General features: G+C 36.1%; 3 protein-coding genes across 4 annotated transcripts in view; 1 reads left to right on the top strand and 2 right to left on the bottom strand.

Moving 5' to 3' along the window:
* Positions 1-719: 719 nt before the first annotated feature.
* On the bottom strand, positions 720-7,354 carry LOC141836215 (chaperone protein dnaJ 10-like). Of its 2 annotated transcripts, none has more exons than XM_074723654.1 (10): positions 6,887-7,354; positions 5,436-5,495; positions 4,283-4,365; positions 3,937-4,096; positions 2,987-3,116; positions 2,528-2,686; positions 1,906-2,084; positions 1,723-1,803; positions 1,132-1,278; positions 720-976 (listed from the first exon to the last, which is right to left on the bottom strand). In XM_074723654.1, the coding sequence occupies exons 1-10, from the start codon at positions 6,971-6,973 to the stop codon at positions 884-886; spliced, it is 1,179 nt and encodes a 392-aa protein (XP_074579755.1). In that variant the 5' UTR covers positions 6,974-7,354; the 3' UTR covers positions 720-883. The 2 variants fall into 2 exon arrangements, with proteins under 2 accessions (XP_074579755.1, XP_074579754.1); XM_074723653.1 differs by having other exon boundaries at positions 1,132-1,281.
* Positions 7,355-9,327: 1,973 nt separating this feature from the next.
* LOC141835839 (endoribonuclease Dicer homolog 2a) overlaps positions 9,328-20,189 on the top strand; it is a 50,985-nt gene continuing 40,123 nt past the window's right edge. The window contains exons 1-4 of the mRNA XM_074723219.1: positions 9,328-9,462; positions 9,542-9,719; positions 9,812-9,925; positions 10,887-11,021. Coding sequence (XP_074579320.1) covers positions 9,368-9,462; positions 9,542-9,719; positions 9,812-9,925; positions 10,887-11,021 — 522 coding nt within the window. The 5' untranslated portion in view covers positions 9,328-9,367. The remainder of the gene's footprint in view (positions 9,463-9,541; positions 9,720-9,811; positions 9,926-10,886; positions 11,022-20,189) is intronic.
* LOC141835998 (ABC transporter B family member 4-like) lies at positions 11,947-18,320 on the bottom strand. The gene is made up of 10 exons (XM_074723413.1): positions 17,970-18,320; positions 17,722-17,776; positions 17,463-17,638; positions 17,148-17,369; positions 16,815-17,053; positions 14,422-14,947; positions 14,004-14,277; positions 12,933-13,807; positions 12,151-12,417; positions 11,947-12,033 (listed from the first exon to the last, which is right to left on the bottom strand). Exons 1-10 carry the CDS (start codon positions 18,288-18,290, stop codon positions 11,947-11,949), a joined length of 3,042 nt encoding a protein of 1,013 aa, XP_074579514.1. The 5' UTR covers positions 18,291-18,320.

The raw sequence follows: 20,189 nt of genomic DNA on the forward strand, positions 1-20,189 counted from the left end.
GTCTTGATCATCCTCTTTGAGTTCCTCCGGAAGCAGTTCTTTCGATCCTTAATCCTTTCCCTCCCCTCCTTTCGTGCGGAGTAAACGGAGCCTAATGGCCACCTTCACACACCTCTCATGGCCACAAATGCACCCTCTCTTTTCCTCGGGGCAAACTTTGATTCTCGAACTCAACCGTGCTTTCTTTAAGAAAAGCAACATAAACAAGGAAGCTCTCATTCTCTAATCGAACTCTCGGAATCATTGGAACCAACTTTGGCTACCCTTCTCCTCTTCTTTTACCTCGACACTATATAAGCAAGCCTTCTCTCATACAAGTTTTATTGATTCCCATTGCTTTCATGTGTCTACCATTTCCTTTCTCCACACTCTTCCCCAATCACTCTCTTCAATCTCAGACTCTTCATGGAGGTAATAGTATTGTCGATACTACGAAAGCACCGCATTCGTAATACTTAGTTCTGATCAGAGCACTTCTACTTGTTGATCCTTGATGAGTCCATGTAAGGCTTACTCATATTAATGCATCTTTCTTCATGCACAGAGAGTTGAGTTGAAGGTGGAGATGGTAGCATCACATGAGAAGAGATTGAGAAGATGCCTATCCAAAGTGAAAGGTAGAATTGTTCAGAACTCACTAGATCTCTCTTCTAACTAGAATCTATTAACTCAATGGAAAATCTATTCAGAGTTCTAGTTTACATACGGCAATGGATCGATTCAAGTATACAAACATGTATGATATATACTATTTACATGGCATCATCTTTCTACAGCGCGAAATAATGATTAAGCCAAACATGAAATATAAACTCTGATGTACAACAAACCTTTCCAGAAAAGCATAAGAAAGCAAGTTGCTAAAACTACAAACAAAGCAAGTTCAAGTGTTTCTTTGAGCGCCGGGTGGTGCAGTGGGCATGGGGAAGTTGTAGTTAGCAGCAGTAAACTGAGGGGCCTCCACCACGTATGGACTCTGCCAGTGACGAAGAAATTTATACGATCCAGTTTTGAATGAACATCTCCATTATGTTTATTCAGCAAAGACATTCAAAATGAAGCGAAAACCGTATTGATCTGAAATTGTCTCGGATAGCAATGAACTATGTTTTATAGGAAAAGCAACAGTACCTGTGTAGCTGAAGGGTTTGCATATGAGGATTGTCCAGTAGGGGATTTTGGTGGTGTGTCTGGCGAACTGCCACCATTGCATCCATCATTTCCACCCAATTTGTTTCGTGTTGATTCTGATTCTTCGCTTCCGTTGTTAACTTTAACCTTCTAAATTAAGGCAAACAACTTAGTTCTACTTGGGAAGTTTCAGTTAACTAACTAACTACAGCTGAAAAACACATTGACAATGACAGGAAAATTTGGCGCACACGGCCATGGAATGTTTATGGATAAGTAAATCAATTTAACAGCTTATCTACTGCAAAGCACATTGAGAATCATGTGTTAATGCAAATAAGTGAGTTTCTCTTACACAAACCATAGGCAGTGTTTAAAGATACAGAAGCTAGACAAACCGGAATGGTCAATATCAACTATGAAGGCCTAGCTGGAGGTTGAAAAGGAAAATGTATATTGGAGCCACTTGAAATAAAGTTGGGATAAAAAGTTTATGTTTTGCACCATGGTTGAAAGGCAAGATTTCAACAGGTAGATTGGGATGAATAGCAAATGTAAGGAATTCAAAAGACAACTTCACTGGAGATATACCTGGAATTTTTTTCCAAGAGCTTTTAGACCTTTGGCTCGAGCACGGAGCTCCTCCTTCTTGACATTGTTTTCTTGAAGCACCTGAATTTGAAAAGTTGATATAGCATGACTAATGAACGAGACATAAGATGGCAATGTCCAATGATAACATCTCGGAAGAACATAAAGTCAAGAAGGGAAGACCATCTGACAAACGCGGGACAAGGTGGCTTCAATATCAGCAACATTAAGCTTCCACAATGAATCAACCATCACTTTTTTATGATTCAGCATGTATTCTTGAAGTTCTTCCTCTGTGTAATTGCCTTCAGTGCTAAGATGCTTTTTAAGGTCTTCTTGTAGCTGCATTAGTGCAATGGCACCTGCAAATCCAGAATAATGCCAAGAACTTTATTATGAATATGGAACTGATGTGTCATGATATGTTTTCAGTTAACTTTTCTTGAAAAAAACTATCATTTCAATTGGTATTCTTAAGATTAATGGATGCAGAGAACAAACAAAATTCAGAAAACACATCAGTTCAAAATTAATGACTGGAAATGCTTAGGAACGCTCTAAATGTATAAAGGGCAGCCCGGTGCACGAAGCTCCCGCCATGCGGGGTCCGGGGAAAGGATCCATTGTACGCAGCCTTACCTTGCCTTTGGCAAGAGGCTGTTTCCAGGATTTGAACCCGTGACCTCTAGGCCACATGGCAGCAACCTTACCGTTGCGCCAAGGCTCCCCTTCGCTCTAAATGTATACTGAATCAAAAATTATATAGAGTGCAACTCAAGCATCCAAGAAACAAGTGTATGCATACCTGTTGCAGCAGTTACTTGTGACTTTATAAAGTGACCTTTGTTTCTAAACCATTCAGCAACAAATGGAACACCCAAGTATATGGCTTTTTTTCCAAGCTCTTTGGCTGCTTGTCTCACATAGATGTAGCCTATAGTATTTAACATGTCTACTCCGTATGCTGTAGCAAAAATAGTGTGATCAATTAGATAGTCACTTGATATAGCCTGAGAAAACAGTTGCACAAATGGTGTAATATGGGATGAGATATAACAGATGATCACAGGAAATTTGAATCATCAAGCTGAGTACGATATAACTTAGCAATTTGAACTTGAAAAATGCAAGCTGCTTCTTAAAGCCTAAATTTCAGAACAATTGCCTAGACATGCTTCACTTTTGATCATGCCAGCAGTACATGAGAGACCAGCATAGGTACCGTGATGACAGAAAAAACCACAAGCAATGAAATTATGGATACCTGCATTAGAAAGCCTTGCGACCTCAGCTTCAGCATGTCGAATGAATTCATCTTTGTTCCCTTGAACATACTGGTGGAGCCGGTTTTTCAGTATGTCAGCAAGTTTTTCCTCTCTCTCCTTTTGGATAACCTACATATAAAATTCAGGACCATTGTTCACGTTTGCTTACAATGAAATGTTTATCCCCCTGAAGAAGTTGTTGAACTAAGAAAAAGGTAACAAAGAAGACAATTTTGAGAACAAACAAAAAATCATGAAATTGCAGTATATTTGGAAACATTCATGTTGCCGAAGCAGAAATACAGCAGAAATTTTAAGATATAAAATAAATATTTTCTCAGTTGGCATGACAAAAAAAACACAGCATTACCTTAGGGAAAGAATATGTCACAAAACATATGGACGTTACTGAATGAGGAAAGGATAAACAGTAAGCTATAATACCATCAATATTGAGGGAGAAAGATCTTCAGTTCAGCAGAAAGACTCAATATTATGTGCCATCAAGTTATCAACTAATAAAACACTATGGGTAAATTATTTTGGCATAACAGGTAAAAGTACAAGTGATAGACAATTTAGGTTGCTAGAGCTAAACCAATATCAACAGCAATGCAAAATTACTCAAATTATCCATTTCTTCTCCATCTGCCCATAAGCAAAATAGTAGCATCAAATGGACCCATACCATGCAATAATCTGACTGATAGACAAGATATCTTTAATTTAGCACACATCTTTATATCTTTCTAATTTGTCTGAAATGTTAACCCACTACATGTCTTTCTTAACCAAAGACATGAAATAAATAAATTGCCAATGAACAAATCATCCTCTCTTAAGCAACTAAGCGTGAACTCCATGAATCCTTTGCTGTTGCTTTTGGGTTTACACAAAATAAATAGACTCCATGTGAAGCATGTTAGAAATAGGTAAAACAAATAGATACCCTCATTTTTTCTTGCAACTTTTTTGCATCAGTCTGTTCTCCTTCAGTGGAAATATCAAGTGAAGCCATTGATGCCATGGCAAGCTGGCCAATGTAATCCTCAAATAGTTCACTCCCGAATAGCATTGCAAAGATTGCTGCAGGGTCGATAATTGTATCCCTGAAAGTGCATAAATATGAAAATATCAGTTCATGCTTGACCCTTGATTTTGAAATGAACTCAAAACAAAAAAAACATTTTTCTAACTATTGAAAGGATGCAGATTTGATGATTCCATTTCTCATCTTTAGTAACATCTGGTACTCTGTGATGCATTGAAATTTATTATAAAGTAATATAGCTTACGTGGAAATGCCTGATTTTCCATAAGCATCATAAGCTTGACGTTGTGTTGGATCACTTAACACTTGGTATGCCTCACCCAAAGCCTGAAGAACACTGGGAATTAGAAACACTTGAAAGGCGAATAAGCAAACCTTCAATCCCTTTGTAATCATATAATTCAGGTTAACAATCATAATAACAAATAAACCATGAGTACCAACTAAGTTTGATGTCGCCACGAGCAATTAGAGACTTGAATTAGGAAGAGAAAATTAAGAGAGGATTGAGGGGAATTACTCACAATAACCACATTGGAGAGAGGATTAGTCATTAGAGATGCATGGCTTGCCAAGAATTAGAGAGGGAAGAATAAGGAGGTTTAAGTGGCGGAGGAAGAGACTGGTGCAAGGAGACAGTTATCTTCTTCATCAATCATGATGACTTTGAAAGGTTCTCCATCTGGGAAGAATAATTCTAAATAAGGGCCTAATGATCAAGGTAAGATTTGCGTACCTGCATTGAGAAACATAATAGTTCCTATTTGTACTGAAACACTCTTTGTTTTCAATTATGTTGATCTATTCTTGTTGACATGATTACCCTTGAGAGGAAAACCAATTATATGTGTCATGGCGATTTTGGTTTGTAAGATTATTCGGAGCATCATGGTAACAATATTCATTTGTGATGTTGGGTTGTGTAATCAGTGTTCATGTGAGATATTTCTTAGAGGATAATCCAAACGTAATACTAGTCGCAAGATATCAACTCACTAGGGGCTGGCATACCACCACTTAGAATCTCCAAATGCATAAGCATACAACACAATACTTTTCATTAATCATCAAGAAAATATATACAAATGTTTGACTAAGTCAACATTTGTGTCAAAATTATTTGGATAAATGGAAATGTAAATGGAAGAACAAGTATAGATGAAGAATATGTAAAAAAAAAGATGAATTGTCAAAAATTACTACAAAAAAAAAACTAGATACGTTGAGATGTAAATGAAAGAACAAGTTTAGAGCCAGAAAATGTAAAAAGAAAAGGAAAATTATCAGAAGACACACTACCAAATAAAACTAGTGAACTCCAACTTCAAGTTAGATATTGGTCAAAGCAACTAAAGAAGCCTAATTGTATAAGCTTTTGGGTGAAAATTATGACTTGCCTGAAAATTTTGAGCTGCAAGAGGATCATTTGGGTTTTTATCAGGATGCACCTGCCTTGCCTGCAAATACAAGGGGTCATGTTAAACTTAAGCTTATAACATGAATTCTAAGAAATATTTCTAAAGTGATAACATACAACAATTAGGAAAGGAATAGAGAATTCATATTCACGAGAACTGGAAAGATATAATCAGTGAAATTTGAGAATTTACCATGTGTCCAAAGCAGAAACACTGATAAGGAAGATATTATTAACCTTTGACCATGTGAGCATAAATTTTCCTTGAGATTGACCAAGTACTAACACACAAATGTTACAGATAACTGTCCCGATACTGTTGTTGATCATACAAAAATTAATTTAAAATAAATGTGAACATTTTGGGAAGCAATGTGGATAAAAACAGTGGAAAGTTGCCATAAAGACTTTGAAATTGCTATATTTTTTAAGCCAGTTGGAAGTGCTTTCGTAGGAATACTATCCTGTAGCATCCTAGACTTATTGTAGACTCTTTGGAGTTCCGCAATTTCTTTGAAGCTCACTAATGTCAGTAATGATAAAATAAGTGTTCCCATTGAAGCTAAGTTAAATCCATTTGTCGGGCTTGAGGTTTTGAACCTTGGTCTTAACTATGCCACATATATGACTTCAGGAAGCACAGCTTCCTAAACAATTGCATCAATAGATAAACCTTTTGCTTTGAAAGTTTATGTTCATCTATGATTTCAGACTTTCAGCTTCTAGTTTGGTTTGAGTTTCTAAGTAGACACAGTGCAAAACCCTTAATATAGGACTACAAATCATGTATTTCTATCGATAGGCAATTTCAATCTAAAAGTTCAAGTTTGCTCTAATTTCTCAATGTGATTACACACTGTTCGATCTTTCTTTGAAACAACAAACATTTCATAGCAAAGAAGCACATGCTATGGAAAACAGATGGGGGAGAACCCAGCAATAGCTAAATAACGAGCAAAAGGAAAGCCGCCAGCTAATCTAATCTTTTTTTTTTCCGTAAGTACGCCAGTGTTGGCAGTGTGAACAAGTTTGACAGCTTACGTCGAGATGAATGGTGCTGTTGTTGGTAGAAGCATATTCAATTGACAATTTTAATACTTAAACAATGTCAAACTTCAGAAGCGCAGTGATCTGATGTCATAACAGGTCTTGTGTCTGAAATGGGAAGAAACATCACAGTTGGTCGCTCTACTCAAAATCCGAAAAGAAAAAAAATGTACGAATTAGTAGTGCGTTGAGAAAGGAACGATGTTTCAAACAAGGGGGAAATGCCAGTTGCAAAGAGGGTAATCTATGGGGCTCAGATCAGACGACTATAAGAGGAGGCAGCAATAGAGTTCTAGAGATGATTTAAAACTAGCAGCAAAAATGATTGCAGAATTACCTAGTGTTCAAAAAGACCTAAGATTTCCCGGAAGCAGCGGAGCATACCTTCATGTAATATGCCTTCTTGATCTCGGCCTCCGTGGCTGACGGACTGACCCCAAGCGCGTCATAGTAATCGGTCTCCTTTACCATCGTCCTAGCCTTTCGCCGGAGCCTCTGCGCTCCCTTCTCCTCCTCTTACACCCCGCTCCTAGCTTCCTACCTGACAAGCCCAAGTAGTAAGCGAATTCGTTCCGGCGATCTGATCCAATCTGCTCCCCCTTCTGGTCGTCGAGGAATAAAAAACGCAGCTTTTTCCCCCCTTTCCGCAAATGCTCCCACTCCGCGTCGTCAGTTCCACAAGCTACGGGCCTCGATGGGAAGGGACCATAGGAAGAGGAAGGGCGGCCGAGATGACACGGAGACGACTGAAAAATAAAGGCGAAAAGTGTCGGACGGAGTGGAATCGCCCCAATTCGTCGCTGACCGCAGATCGATTCCGTTGACGGGCAGTCAGTGCTGCTGCGGCCGCGAGTCAACTGAACCCTCCAAATCCAATAACAAAATCTAATGCTACTAACTCTTCTGCTTAGTCATCTTTACAAGATATATTTTATGATTATCGATTAAAAAGATAAATTAAAAAATTATTATTAAAATAAATTTTTATTTATTTTTATAATTCTATTTCATCAATAACCAATTCAATTATATTCCAAAAACTTAATACAAGTAACTCAAGAATTGATAACCGACTCTATTGGACTATGATTATTCTACCTGATCAAGATTCTTTGTCTATTGATTTGATTATGAATTTGATCGACGATCTCACCTTACAACATAGGATAGAATGAGATCATATAAATTCGGATTGAAATTGAATGGAATGAGAATTGGAAAATATACTCCATTTGGTGTAATTGAATCAAGCCGAGCCGAATATTAAGAGTTTCGAGCTCGAACTCGGTTCGGTTTTTTTTCTAAGTTCAAATTCGACTTGAGTTTGATTTGAATTTTAATTCTTAAACTCGAGTTCAATTTGTAATGAAATTAAATAGTTTATGAACGATTCAAAATGATTAAAAAGTAAAAAAAGATTAGTTCGAGTTTGTTTTGAAAATAAAATTCATTTAAAAGTTAAACGAGCTTAGTTCGAACTTGACTTAATAACATATAATATTTTTAATTCACCTGTTGCAATACTTAATATATAAACAAGATTATTTACATAAATAATTTCGTATGTTTTTAAATAACCCTTTTGTAAGCTCATAAATCAAATACTATTGGAAAGTTCGACGAGAAATTGAAAACAAGAAACGACAATAGTTGAAATTTCAGATTTTGAAACGTCGAAGCCCAATTAATCAATTAAAAGTCAAAGCCCAAATTACTTAAGGATTAATGGTTTCTAATCTATAGCCAAATAGCTGGATCTTAACCATTTGATTCATTTAAATCCTTATCTATTTTACCAATCATTTTATCCATTTCTTCTCTTGCAATATTTATTTAGTGATAAAAGTAGGAAAGCTTTATTTATAATTACATAATTAATTTGAATTTGTATGTTTTTGGAACCCTTTTTATATTTTTATATCTTTTAATAGGTTTAGTTTTTTTAAAATCCCCTTAATTATAAGAATCATTAAAAAGGCATTTTAAAAATAATACAAATACAAATAAAAAAACATTCTATTATATTTTTATTACAAAATAGTACTATTGTAACGGTTATAACATAATTATTATAAACATGTACATTCAACTTGATTATATATATATATATATATATATATATATATATATATATAAAATTAAAATCATTTCAATATTATAAAAATTAATTAATAGTTGCAACCACATTATAACAACTAATAATTAGTTGTTACATTGTTTAGTAGCCATTTAAACTCTTAAATGAATGTTACAATAATATTATGATAATTTTAATTATGTTTAAATGATTTTTAATTAAATTTAAATGATTTTAACTGAGTTGATAATTTTTTATATAAAAATATTCTATATATAAAATTTTGATTAAGTTAATTTTTTTTCATATTATAGTAATTATTTTTATAGATATTATAATAATATTAGAATAAAGATACTTTTATTTTTTTTTTTTGCAAAAAGCGCCTTTTAAAGATTCTCATAATTAAAGCAAACCTTTACTTGCAGAAGAAGAATGATAAAGGTGTCAAAAAATATATTTTTAAAGGTAAAATTTAAACGAGTTATAATAAAAAAAAATTATTTCAATATATAATTAAAATTAGTCGCTATTTTTTACACTCTATAAATTTTAAAAGATTTATCATATTCTTTTAAAAACAATAAAAAAATATTGACGGCCGAGATTGATTACCAGAGTGATTGATGGTGAAATGGGAGGAATGCAATCTGTTTCAGGATCAGCTCTCGCGCCGAGACAGGAGACACTATAATAATTGAGCGAAGAAGATCAAACGTCACTCCGCCGATCGTTCGTGTGCTCGATTGCTTGGAGCTAGCGAGGGTGAGATTCTTCTGCGATCGGCCATGGAAGGCGGGAGCTGTAGCCCTCGGGGATCGGCACAAGTAGAGGAGCCGAACAGCACCGACCCGCCGCCTGGCCCCGAGACTTTCGCCCGCAGGTTCCCGTTTCTCCTTCCTCCTCCGTCTTACTCTGTTTTGTTGACTGGAGTCATCCGTCTGCTCCTTTGATCGCCGCAGCTATCAGCTGGAGGCGCTGGAGAAAGCGAAGAAGGAGAACACGATCGTCTTCCTGGAGACGGGTTCCGGGAAGACGCTCATCGCCGTCATGTTGCTTCGTTCCTACGCATTCGCGATCCGGAAGCCATCGCGGCACCTTGCCGTCTTCCTCGTCCCGACCGTCGTTTTGGTCACGCAAGTACGTGATCGTCTCGTACGCTTTCCTCGGATATCCTTGTGCTCTTTTGCTTGGTTATGTTTGTTGCGTTTTCAATTTTTTTGCTCCGGCAGCAAGCGAAAGTCATTGAGATGCACACTGATCTTAAAGTTGGTAAATTCTGGGGTGAGATGGGTATCGATTTTTGGGACGCAGACACATGGAAGGAGAACCTGGAGGAGTTTGAGGTTCATTTTCCTTTTGCTGCTATGATGCTATCTGGTCTCTGTCCTATGTTTCTTATTCTTTTGTGTTATTATGTATGTATGACTGATGGATTAATCTCAACTCAACGACATTAGAAAGAACATATAATTTTGGGGTCAATTGATTCTACCTTTTTCCCAGAGTACTTTACTACATATAATATGTATTTTTTACTACATTTCCCCTCAAGATTGTGTAGAAGTAATCTTTAATACCGTCTTGCCAACAAGAGAAGAAAATTTTCATTATCCAGCTCCTTAGTAAGTATTTCAACTTATTATTTAGACAATTACATATAAGAAATAAAATTTACTTTTTTGCTAGCTTCTTTTTTGTGGAATTTTGATCGATCCTAAGTTCTTCGCCTTGTCAGGTTGAATTATATTATTAGCAATCCATGTCGTAGCTATATTAGCCCAATAGGACAGAAAGGTTTCCTGGCTACAAATATAATAAGGACACAAAGAACTTCATCCATAAAGATTCACAAAATCCAGGATCCACTACTCTTATTCAGCTTGTATACTAGGTCAGGCGATGACATTTTTTGTTTCCTTTTTTATATCGTCAATGACTAGATGAACACCAATACACATGAAATAGGCAATAGGCAATAGCCAATGGCAAATCAACAATCGCCGAAGAACTAACCCAATTTGCATTGGTGTGACATTCTACTTTGCAGCCATAATATTTAGTGACAAGTAAACCTCGGCTATGTGATCATTGTCTTATATGGGTTCTGGATCATCCATGCTATTGGATGCTACATACAAAATAATTGCATATTTGATGTACCAAATTATTTACAATTAGGTCACACTTCAAATGTTGTAGTTTTATGGGATATTGCGTTTTTTTACTGATGCAAATTGATGACTGTGTTCTTTCCCATACACAAATTGTTGCCTTCATAGTTTCTCTGATGAACTTGTTCCCCAGGTATTTGTGATGACACCTCAAATTTTGCTTGATAACTTGCGACATACCTTTTTCAAATTATCTGATATTAAGCTAATAATTTTTGATGAATGTCATCATGCCCGAGGACGACATCCTTATGCTTGCATAATGATGGTAATCTTTTTTATCCTATCTTGCTATCTTTTTAGTTTACATCTAGTGCATACCTAGCATTTTGTGTGAAAATATCTTATTAGTTCTGCTCAGTGTTAGAATGTGTTATGGTAGCACTTTCATGGTCATAACTATAGAAGAGGGGCCTCCAATATGTGACTTTGCATTTGACCTTACAGTGTTTGTTGGATAAGTTTTATGATATTGTCAACCTTAGAGTATCATGCTTTGATTTGGTATTTTTTTATTTTTAACATATTATGAATAATTTTAGATTATAAAAATTTATAAATTATTATATTTTTATGTATTTGAATAAAAATATTACGAATAAATTTACAATTAAATTTTACACAAGTTAACAAATAAGTTTATTCATAAAGTTTATGAACTTTGTTCATGAATGTTAACAAACCAACCTTACTAGTGTAGCTTGTTTATTTTATATACTTTTTTGACTATTGGACGAACATAAACAAGTTTTATCGAACTGAACACCAAGCTTATTCATGAATGTCTAGTGCATTTACAACCCTATAAGACAATTTATCTCTTTATTCCACTATTTTTCATGTTTATTATGTTTGTCACTATCTTGATTTGATTGAAGTAGATCTAGTTGCACACAATGTATATAATGTACTCATTTTGCATACAAGAGAACAATTACTCTATATTACCAATTCTACAATCGAGATTCCTAGGCTTTGAACCTACTTGGACAATTCAAGGTGGAGGAAATCTTAATTTTTGTCAATGATCCTACAGAAGTAGTATTTTCTAATAAGTGAGAAGCATAGAATTACCTCACCTCTATCACAATAAATCTTTTATTTTGGATAATCTTTACAAATTCTTAAAGTTGGCATTATGAATTACATTTTACTCAGTTTCAAACTATTATGTCTTCAAACAGTGTACTTATTCACTTTTTATACTTGTATAAGAAGCATCCAGCTTGATTAGTGTGTACCTCTTGATCATTGTAAGAATCCATAATAAGTTTCAAATCCTGAATCTCAATGGTGGCCAAATAAATTCAGACTTTGAGAAATCAAACTTCTAACAGAACCATTCATGATTTTGATGAAACAAAAAAAAACAATAAAGGTTTCTTAAGGTCACATACCCGAAATACTTTGTCAAAAGTAGTCTTTCCACTATCAACCAGTCGCGCTCCAGCATAAAAACTAGCTCCATATACACAAAACAACAAAAAGAAGGAAACTCCAAATCCTGTACCACTGATTAACCCTTGCCTAATTCCTTTTCTCATAGGGCCTTCACATTTCTGCTTGTAAATTCCCATCACTTTCTCTTCTGCAGAAAATGAAGCAACCGTTCTGATACCTCCCACAGCATCATTTGCAACTTGACTTGCTTCCTCATACATCACCTGCAATTATTCAATCGGATAATCACAATAAAAGATTAACATCCTGTAAAAAGAGTCTGTCAAACATTACCTTACACAAGACTATTTTTGTGGAAGTAAATAAGATCTACTGGACATTGCCATACAAACAATTATCTTTGATGGAAGTAGGTAGAAGCTTAAGAATAACTATTATAGTAGATCTGACATTTCGCATTTCTGTGCAAAAATATAAGCTGTGCATATGCTATATGTAGTCAGTTTTCACGACTTTCTTTGCAACTCACATAATTCTTAGGTAGTAGTAGTATATAATTTCAATAAATCTTGTGACAGGCATAGAGAAAAGACAAAAATGAGATGCATAATATGAATAATAGGATACTGAATGGTATCAGATAAAAGTCCATTCAAAGTCAAACTGTAAGTTTAGTGAAGATAGTTAAAAGCTGATGCTAGAAAGTAGAAACCTAGTTGAACATAAGTTTCCATGAATAATCCATGCTAAGTAGAAATATGTAATTATGTAGCTATACCTTTGCATCTTTACTAAATCCCTTCATAAATTTCATCTGTACGTATCCATTGACACCCAAGAGAGGTACCAAAGCCAAGACAATCAAAGAAAGTTGCCAATTGGCAATAAAAGCAATCGCCAAGCCAGCAACCAATGTTGTGATGTTCTCAACGATCAATGCAAGTGCATCTCCTACAAGACTCCTGACTATAGCTGCATCTGCTGATAGCCTTGCCCCAATTGCACCACTGGAGTTCTCAGGATTATCAAACCATTCTATCTCCATGCTAACCACTTTCTCAAATGTCATTAACCTAATCCTCCTAATCAATTTTGATCCTGCCACACCAAAGAAGTATGATCTAGCTGGAAGGGCAAACAAAGAAACCCCACCAAATATCAGAAACATTAATGACCAAAAGTTGGAATCCTTCTTTAGCTTGTGTGGAGGCTGGTAAAATGCGTTGATTACATTTGATAAGAGTATTGAAAACAGGGGAAATATGACACCATTAACAATGGCAGCAAATGAACCAAGTATCAATATAGGAATCTCTGGTCTATTAAGATATGCTAAGCGGAGGACTGGTACTTCTTTTGAATGTTCAATAGGACTTTCAGGATCCACATTGTCAGATGTATCTAGGGCATCAACCCCCATGGGCAAACCAAGCGGAGCTTGAAATGAGTGACTACTATGCCTGCCTGATGATCCATGGCTAATGGAGTGGTTCAAGGACAGATTTTTGCTTGGGTACTGACCTGAAGAAATCCCCCCATCAGATTTTTCTGAATCAGATTTGTGTGCACTAACCTGTACCTGGTTCACTTCTTGAAGCCTTATGAGTTGGCTATAAGCTCCAGCAGGATTCTTTAGTAGCTCAGCATGCAACCCTAGACAAAAAGCAAAAGCATTTTTGTGAGTCAAACAACTACATTCCAAGGAAACTGAATACTGAACTTTTGACAAATTATCTCACAAAGAAGATTACAAAAGTGCCATCATTTAGCTATATAACTTCGATCAACTTTGTCAAGATTATCCAATTTTTTTGACAGAATTGGTTGATATATATTCAGATTTTGTTACCTTTTTCAACAATCGATCCTCGATGTACAACAGCAATGGCATCAGCATTCCTAATAGTGCTCAATCGATGAGCAACAATAACAGTAGTACGATTTTCCATGACCCTGTCAAGTGCTTCCTGCACTATTCTTTCTGACTCTGCATCCAATGCACTTGTAGCTTCATCTAAAAGTAAAATTCGAGGATCTTTCAAAATTGCTCTAGCAATTGCAACTCTTTGCTTTTGACCTCCGGATAGTTGTGTTCCATGTTCGCCAACCATAGTGTCAAGGCCCTGAATATAATATTTGTCGCTTCAATTTTTAGAAAAAAAAATAGGCTCCACTTTTACACAAATCAGGGAGTAGCATACAAAATAACATACATAAGTGAATATAATCCATTATCTGAGTTCATAAATTGGAAACAATGTGCTTACCTGAGGCAATTTGTCTATGAATTTAGCAGCATTAGCAAGCTCTGTTGCTGCTCTGATTTCTTCAACAGTTGCATTATTTTTCCCATAAGCTATGTTATGTTTAATGGTAGTGGCAAAAAGAACTGGTTCCTGACTCACAAGCCCAATTTTCCCTCTAATCCAACTGAGTTGAAATTCCTTGAGGTTTATTCCATCGATGAGAACTTCACCAACCTGTGGATCATAAAATCTCTCTATCAAACTAACAATTGTTGATTTTCCACTTCCACTCTCACCAACCAATGCACAAGTTGTTCCTTTCTGAATGCTTAGAGAGAAACCATGAAAGATTTGATCATCTGGTCTGGCAGGATAACTAAAATAAACATCTTTAAATTCAATGTCCCCATGAATATCATCAAGCCTCCTTCCTTTGGGATCATAAGCATCAATTTCTGGCTTTCGGTTGATTGTCTCAAACATTTTATAAGCAGCAGCTTGTCCTGCTGCAAAAGCTGTCATGCATGGTGCTATCTGGCCTAATGAGCTGCAGGACAGTATCAATAAGGACAATTTCAGATTGTACTATTTGGAAAAGAAAGAACAGTTGAAAATGAGTTGCTGAAGTTTGTAAGAAGACAGAATGTTAAGAGAAAAAAATTAAAGAATGGTTGAATTTCACACCCAAAACTTATAGCATATTATAACATGTCACGTCACTCAGTATAGCAGAAATAACTGATGGACAAACCCATACATCCTGCCTAAAGCCTCGGGGAAGGTTAAAATTTACATGAGCTGGAATTTTGCTACACTACAGGTCACCTGATCCTCAGATGTTGGAACTGGTCATATCAAGGTTCATGCTTCCCCATTTATTTCCAATTTTCATTTGATGTGGTAAAGTTCTTTCTAGTGAGGAGCATGATGCAGAATAAAATAAATAGTTCCATATAAAATGAACCAGTTCAATATCTGGGATAGAAAGTTTTTATTTCTCTGCTGTTTCAGTTGAACTTAGTGTAGGGATCTTTATGCGACAAAAAATGATTTTTAACCGCATAAACGTAGCGGAAAAAGGATCCCTCCAGAAGATCCATACAAAAAACCATACTTGTTTTATAGATCTATCTACTGGAATCAAGGTTACCTTTGATGCGAGCCCTTCGCAATCCCGACAACAACTTTTGCCTTCAAAGATCAGCAAATCTCAACGCGATCAGTGTGTTCGCGCCTCCACGATATCCACACGAACACCGAAAATGAAGAAGAACCAAACTGCGGTGCTAGCCATAAGGGATGGTTCGACCAAGGTGGTAGAAGAGAAAGGGAAGAGGATCACACCAAGCACCTCTCGGCAGCCCCCCTCAAAGAAGGGAAGAAGAGCTAATTAATCCCCTCATTAATCTCATTAATGATTCCCTCCGGATTGCCTAATTAATCCCATCATTAATCCAATTAATGATGGTTTTTGGTGTTCCATGATGGCTTTAAACCTTATCCGAAATGGCTTTAAACCTTATCCGAATTGACTCAAGTGACTTGAGTGACTTGAGTCCAACCCAAGTCTCATTCAATCCTACTTGACTCGAGTCCAACTCAAATCCAACTCGAGTCTTATTCAATTCGAATTGGCACTAAGGGCTGACACTAACACTTAGTATATTTTGCAAGAGTCAGATGTCTCCTATTGATCATAAATCCTACGGTTGGTTGACAAGGATAACATGATAAATAAAGCTTTTCTTATTTTCATTCTCTCTTGTTAAAAAAACTGATTATTGAAAAACATGACTTGCAATATCCCTATATTTATGATGCCTTTTTTTACACTACAAAGATATTCATAACCATTGACTGCTTCATCTAACAGGGTTCTTGCTAAAACCTTTCTGTTCATTCATGTACTATCATAATCAATAACAATAAAACTAATGCAGTAAAATCTGTAAAACATTTAAGCTTATTTTATACCTCCATTCGAGCTATTTATATATTGGTAAATGTTAGATTATGTTTTCGTCCTTTTTCATACATCATATAGTAGGAAAGGTGTTGTAGTCTTATAGATCATGGTATCTATGCAGAAGGTAACATTCAACTTTAGTTTATTAGCATAAAGAAGGTGGTAGACCAACTTTTGTCCCTTGTGTTACAATAAATCCTTACCCTAGACTCCATATTGACGGGAGTTTCATACACTGGACTATCTTTAATGTGAGAACTATCATGTTCCAGTATGCTTATCAAGCTTACTAGAACTAATATTAAGAAGTAACATTGGAGTTTATTTTGGAGTCACCATGTGCATTATGAAAAGGACACTAATAATTTGATTGGTGGCCAATATCTTTCATTAACAATTACGAAACAGCCCAATCTACATAGGCAATAAATTTCCATTAAGAACTTACAAGGAACCGGTGAGGATTGCAAATATCACGTTGATGACCTTACCACCAGTGTAACCCTTATGAAGTATCAGTTTTGCTCCATACCATATTCCCAAGGAGTACCCACAAAACATGAAGAGCATGAGTGTTCCAAGACCTAAACCAGCTACTAGACCTTCTTGAACACTCGCATTGTAGGCCCTTACCAAAGACTTATCATACTTTTTTACTGCTTGTTTTTCACCAGTAAAAGAAGCAACCTGAAAAGGCAGGTCAGATAATGTGAGGAAAGAAGTATTTGGAGAATATCATTTAAGTGCTCTCTAGAAAGGAAAAAAACAAAACAAAACCTACTGTCCTAATTGAACCAATGGTCTGTTCAACAACAGTCGCAGCCTCTCCATAAGCTGCTTGTCCGCGTGATGCCATTTTGGCCACAATATTGGCCATGATTCCACCAGCAATCACCAGAGGGGGAATGGTGCACAGCATGACCAAGGTCAGCAGCCACCCTTGTGCAAATGCAACAATGAATCCAGCAAAGAAAGTAGATGTTAGCTGAATAAATTTGCCAACCTGTAAAATACCACATCAAGATAGGGTAATTGGTGCTTCAGTAAATGAGAGCAAGCCTACTTTAAACAGAGAGATATGCAGCTAAGATTATACCTTCTCGCCCATGGCATCTTGAATAAAAACAGTATCCCCAGACATCCTCTCAATAACTTCACCTGTATTTGTTTCCTTGTCAAAGAATGCAATATCTTGCCGTAATATGGTTTCAAGATACAAGTTCCTTATTCGTGCTGATTGCCTTTCCCCAGTAGCTATCCAACAAGCCACCTCTGAGGGGAAATCAGTGTTTTCAGCCACCATTAACACAATTTAATTCAGAAATGAAACCTAAGTAAGAGTCAAGTATTCGTACGAAGAAAAGACGCAATGCCTGCTCCAATTGCTAGGTAGACAAATTCCAGTGCTATCTGTATGCAATCAGACCCATGGCTATCAAATATTCCTTTTCCAAATGAGAGAGCAACAAACTTCATTCTTTAACTGTTAAGTATTTTTATAACTTTGCCAACCATGAAATACTACCCCAGCCTGCGACTTTCTTGATTTTTGAGGAACCAATCGTGGAATAGCATGCTAATAAGGTGATCGTAATGTACATACCTTGGAGACTTGATGAAGCGCATCATGTCCGTTCGAAGCTCCTCCAAAGGACTGGATCAAATTTCCGAACAGCACCGTCATAAGGGGTAGAGAAATTCCATTCCCTGCGGCGCCAAGCGAACCCAACAGCATCAAGATGTAATCTGTGGAGTCTGCGAAGGAGAACAACTTGTAGAGGGGCACAGTGAGCGTGCTCTGATCTTGTTTCTTGTCCTTCCGACTCTCTCGTTTATTTTGTTGCTCCTCAGGAGAATTAGCGGTCGTTTCGTCCGGCTCTAGGTTGCTAGAGGATCCATGATTCTCTTCGCCTTCGGCCGCCATCCAAAACTCACGCAATGGAGTTCCTAGAGCAATATCTACAAGAGAGATATCGTATAGATCGAGTCGAAGCGCTTCATGCACCTCTGAACAGCGATTGATAAGAATTACCAGTCGAACAGTGGGATTAAACAATTGCTTAAATGCCAAAAACCAATGCAATAGAGAAGTATTGATAAAACCTAACGAAAATCATGTGCGTTTGATCGAAGAAACATAGATTGAAGAAAGATTAAGGAAAAGAAGGGATCGAAAACAGAGCAAAACAAACCTGAATGACCAAGCGGCGGCTAGCTGATCAATAAGGATAAACGGCAAAAACAATCCAATCAAAAACAAAAACAGAAACGACTTTCGATTCGTGGACTATCAACCTCCAAACACAACGCATTCCAAACTATTTAGGTGGTTAATGCTTCCGGCTCTCCGAGTGATGCCACTTTGGCAATCAAATCTCTGTCTCTCTCTCTCTCTTTTTTAATTTCGGAGAGAGACAGGTCAAATTACTTGGGGAGAAGGCTATCGTCGTGAATTTTAGATTTAAAAATTTTATAAGGTACTGACTTATTCAAATAGTTCTTTTAAAATATTATCTTTTAAAATATACTATTTATTATTAATTTAGATAAGTCAGATTTATTAATTATCTGTTATTAAATTTATTAATATTTTTATATTAATTTAGTATTATCATTGGATTATAAATAGAGCCATCATGTAATCTTTTAGAATAAGTAATAAAATAATTTATTTTGATTAATCAATTCTATTGATTATTAGAGATTAATTCCTTTGAAATGATCATTTATTATTTTTCTATTTTCTTTCTTCCATTTTGTGTGAGATAGGACACGGATTCCTATCAAAACTCACCTTTCAAAGTAGTCAGCCGTCGTGTAACTACTTTCCTATTTTCTTCGTTTCAGATTTCAATAGCGTCTTGGCTGTCGACATCATATTCGATTGAAAAATAGATCCCACGGACTTGAATTTCGTTACGAGGGGTGGGCGCGTGTGCGAACTGAGCCCGGTTTAATCCTGAGTTTTGTCTGGCTCCGCTCTACCAGGCAGGGCGCCGACTCCACCACATTCATGTGTTTAATCCAACATTACTTGTTGGAAAATTTGTTTCATATAATAATCTTCATTTATAGATAGACAACTACACTAAAAAATAGTGTGTTTTAATTTATTTATATATATACATATATATAGGCAATAGGTTCAGACTTTCGATGCTAGCACAGGTATAACCCATATTAAATCATGTCATGTCCAATCTCACACAACGTATAAACAGTCTGACCGGTCATCTTAAGATTGTGTTTTTGCTCCTTATTTCTTGTCTGCATTCCGTGGATTGTGCCACGAATTCAAAAACAATTTGACAAAGTAGACTTATGCACTCAAAGTCTCAACAAAATTACGTAGTTCTGGATCTATTTTTCAAAAGCCTCCACACTGGTTTTACCCAAAAAACAAAGACCCTTCTAAATCCACTTAAAACGCCAAGTCCTTCTTTGCAATTCTTAATCGGTTAGGTGGATCATATCTACCACCCTACTAGTCAAACTCCTTTATCAAAAGGCTAAGGAATAAATATAGTTATTTTTCCTTTACGAGATATAAAAATAAAATGCAGAAAGAACATTTTATTAGAATCCATACAAAAAACCTCAAGACAACTCTTGATCCTGTTTTTTCTCGATCACACAATGTTGGAATCTTAGTTACAATTTTTGTGCATAATTGACGACATAAAACACACCCGATGCTTAGATGCTTATATATAGAGGCCTCCAATGATTAATTTTCGAATAGGTTTAGTCAGCAAAAATCTTATGTCAATTGACTCAACCAAGTCATTAGTAAATTGAAATCCTAACTGAACTTTGTATTTAG

Source organism: Curcuma longa, chromosome 10 (genome assembly GCF_044706935.1).
Source record: "Curcuma longa cultivar G26 ecotype Majalengka, Jawa Barat chromosome 10, ITB_CL_G26_1.1, whole genome shotgun sequence".
NCBI classification, from domain to species: Eukaryota; Viridiplantae; Streptophyta; class Magnoliopsida; order Zingiberales; family Zingiberaceae; genus Curcuma; species Curcuma longa.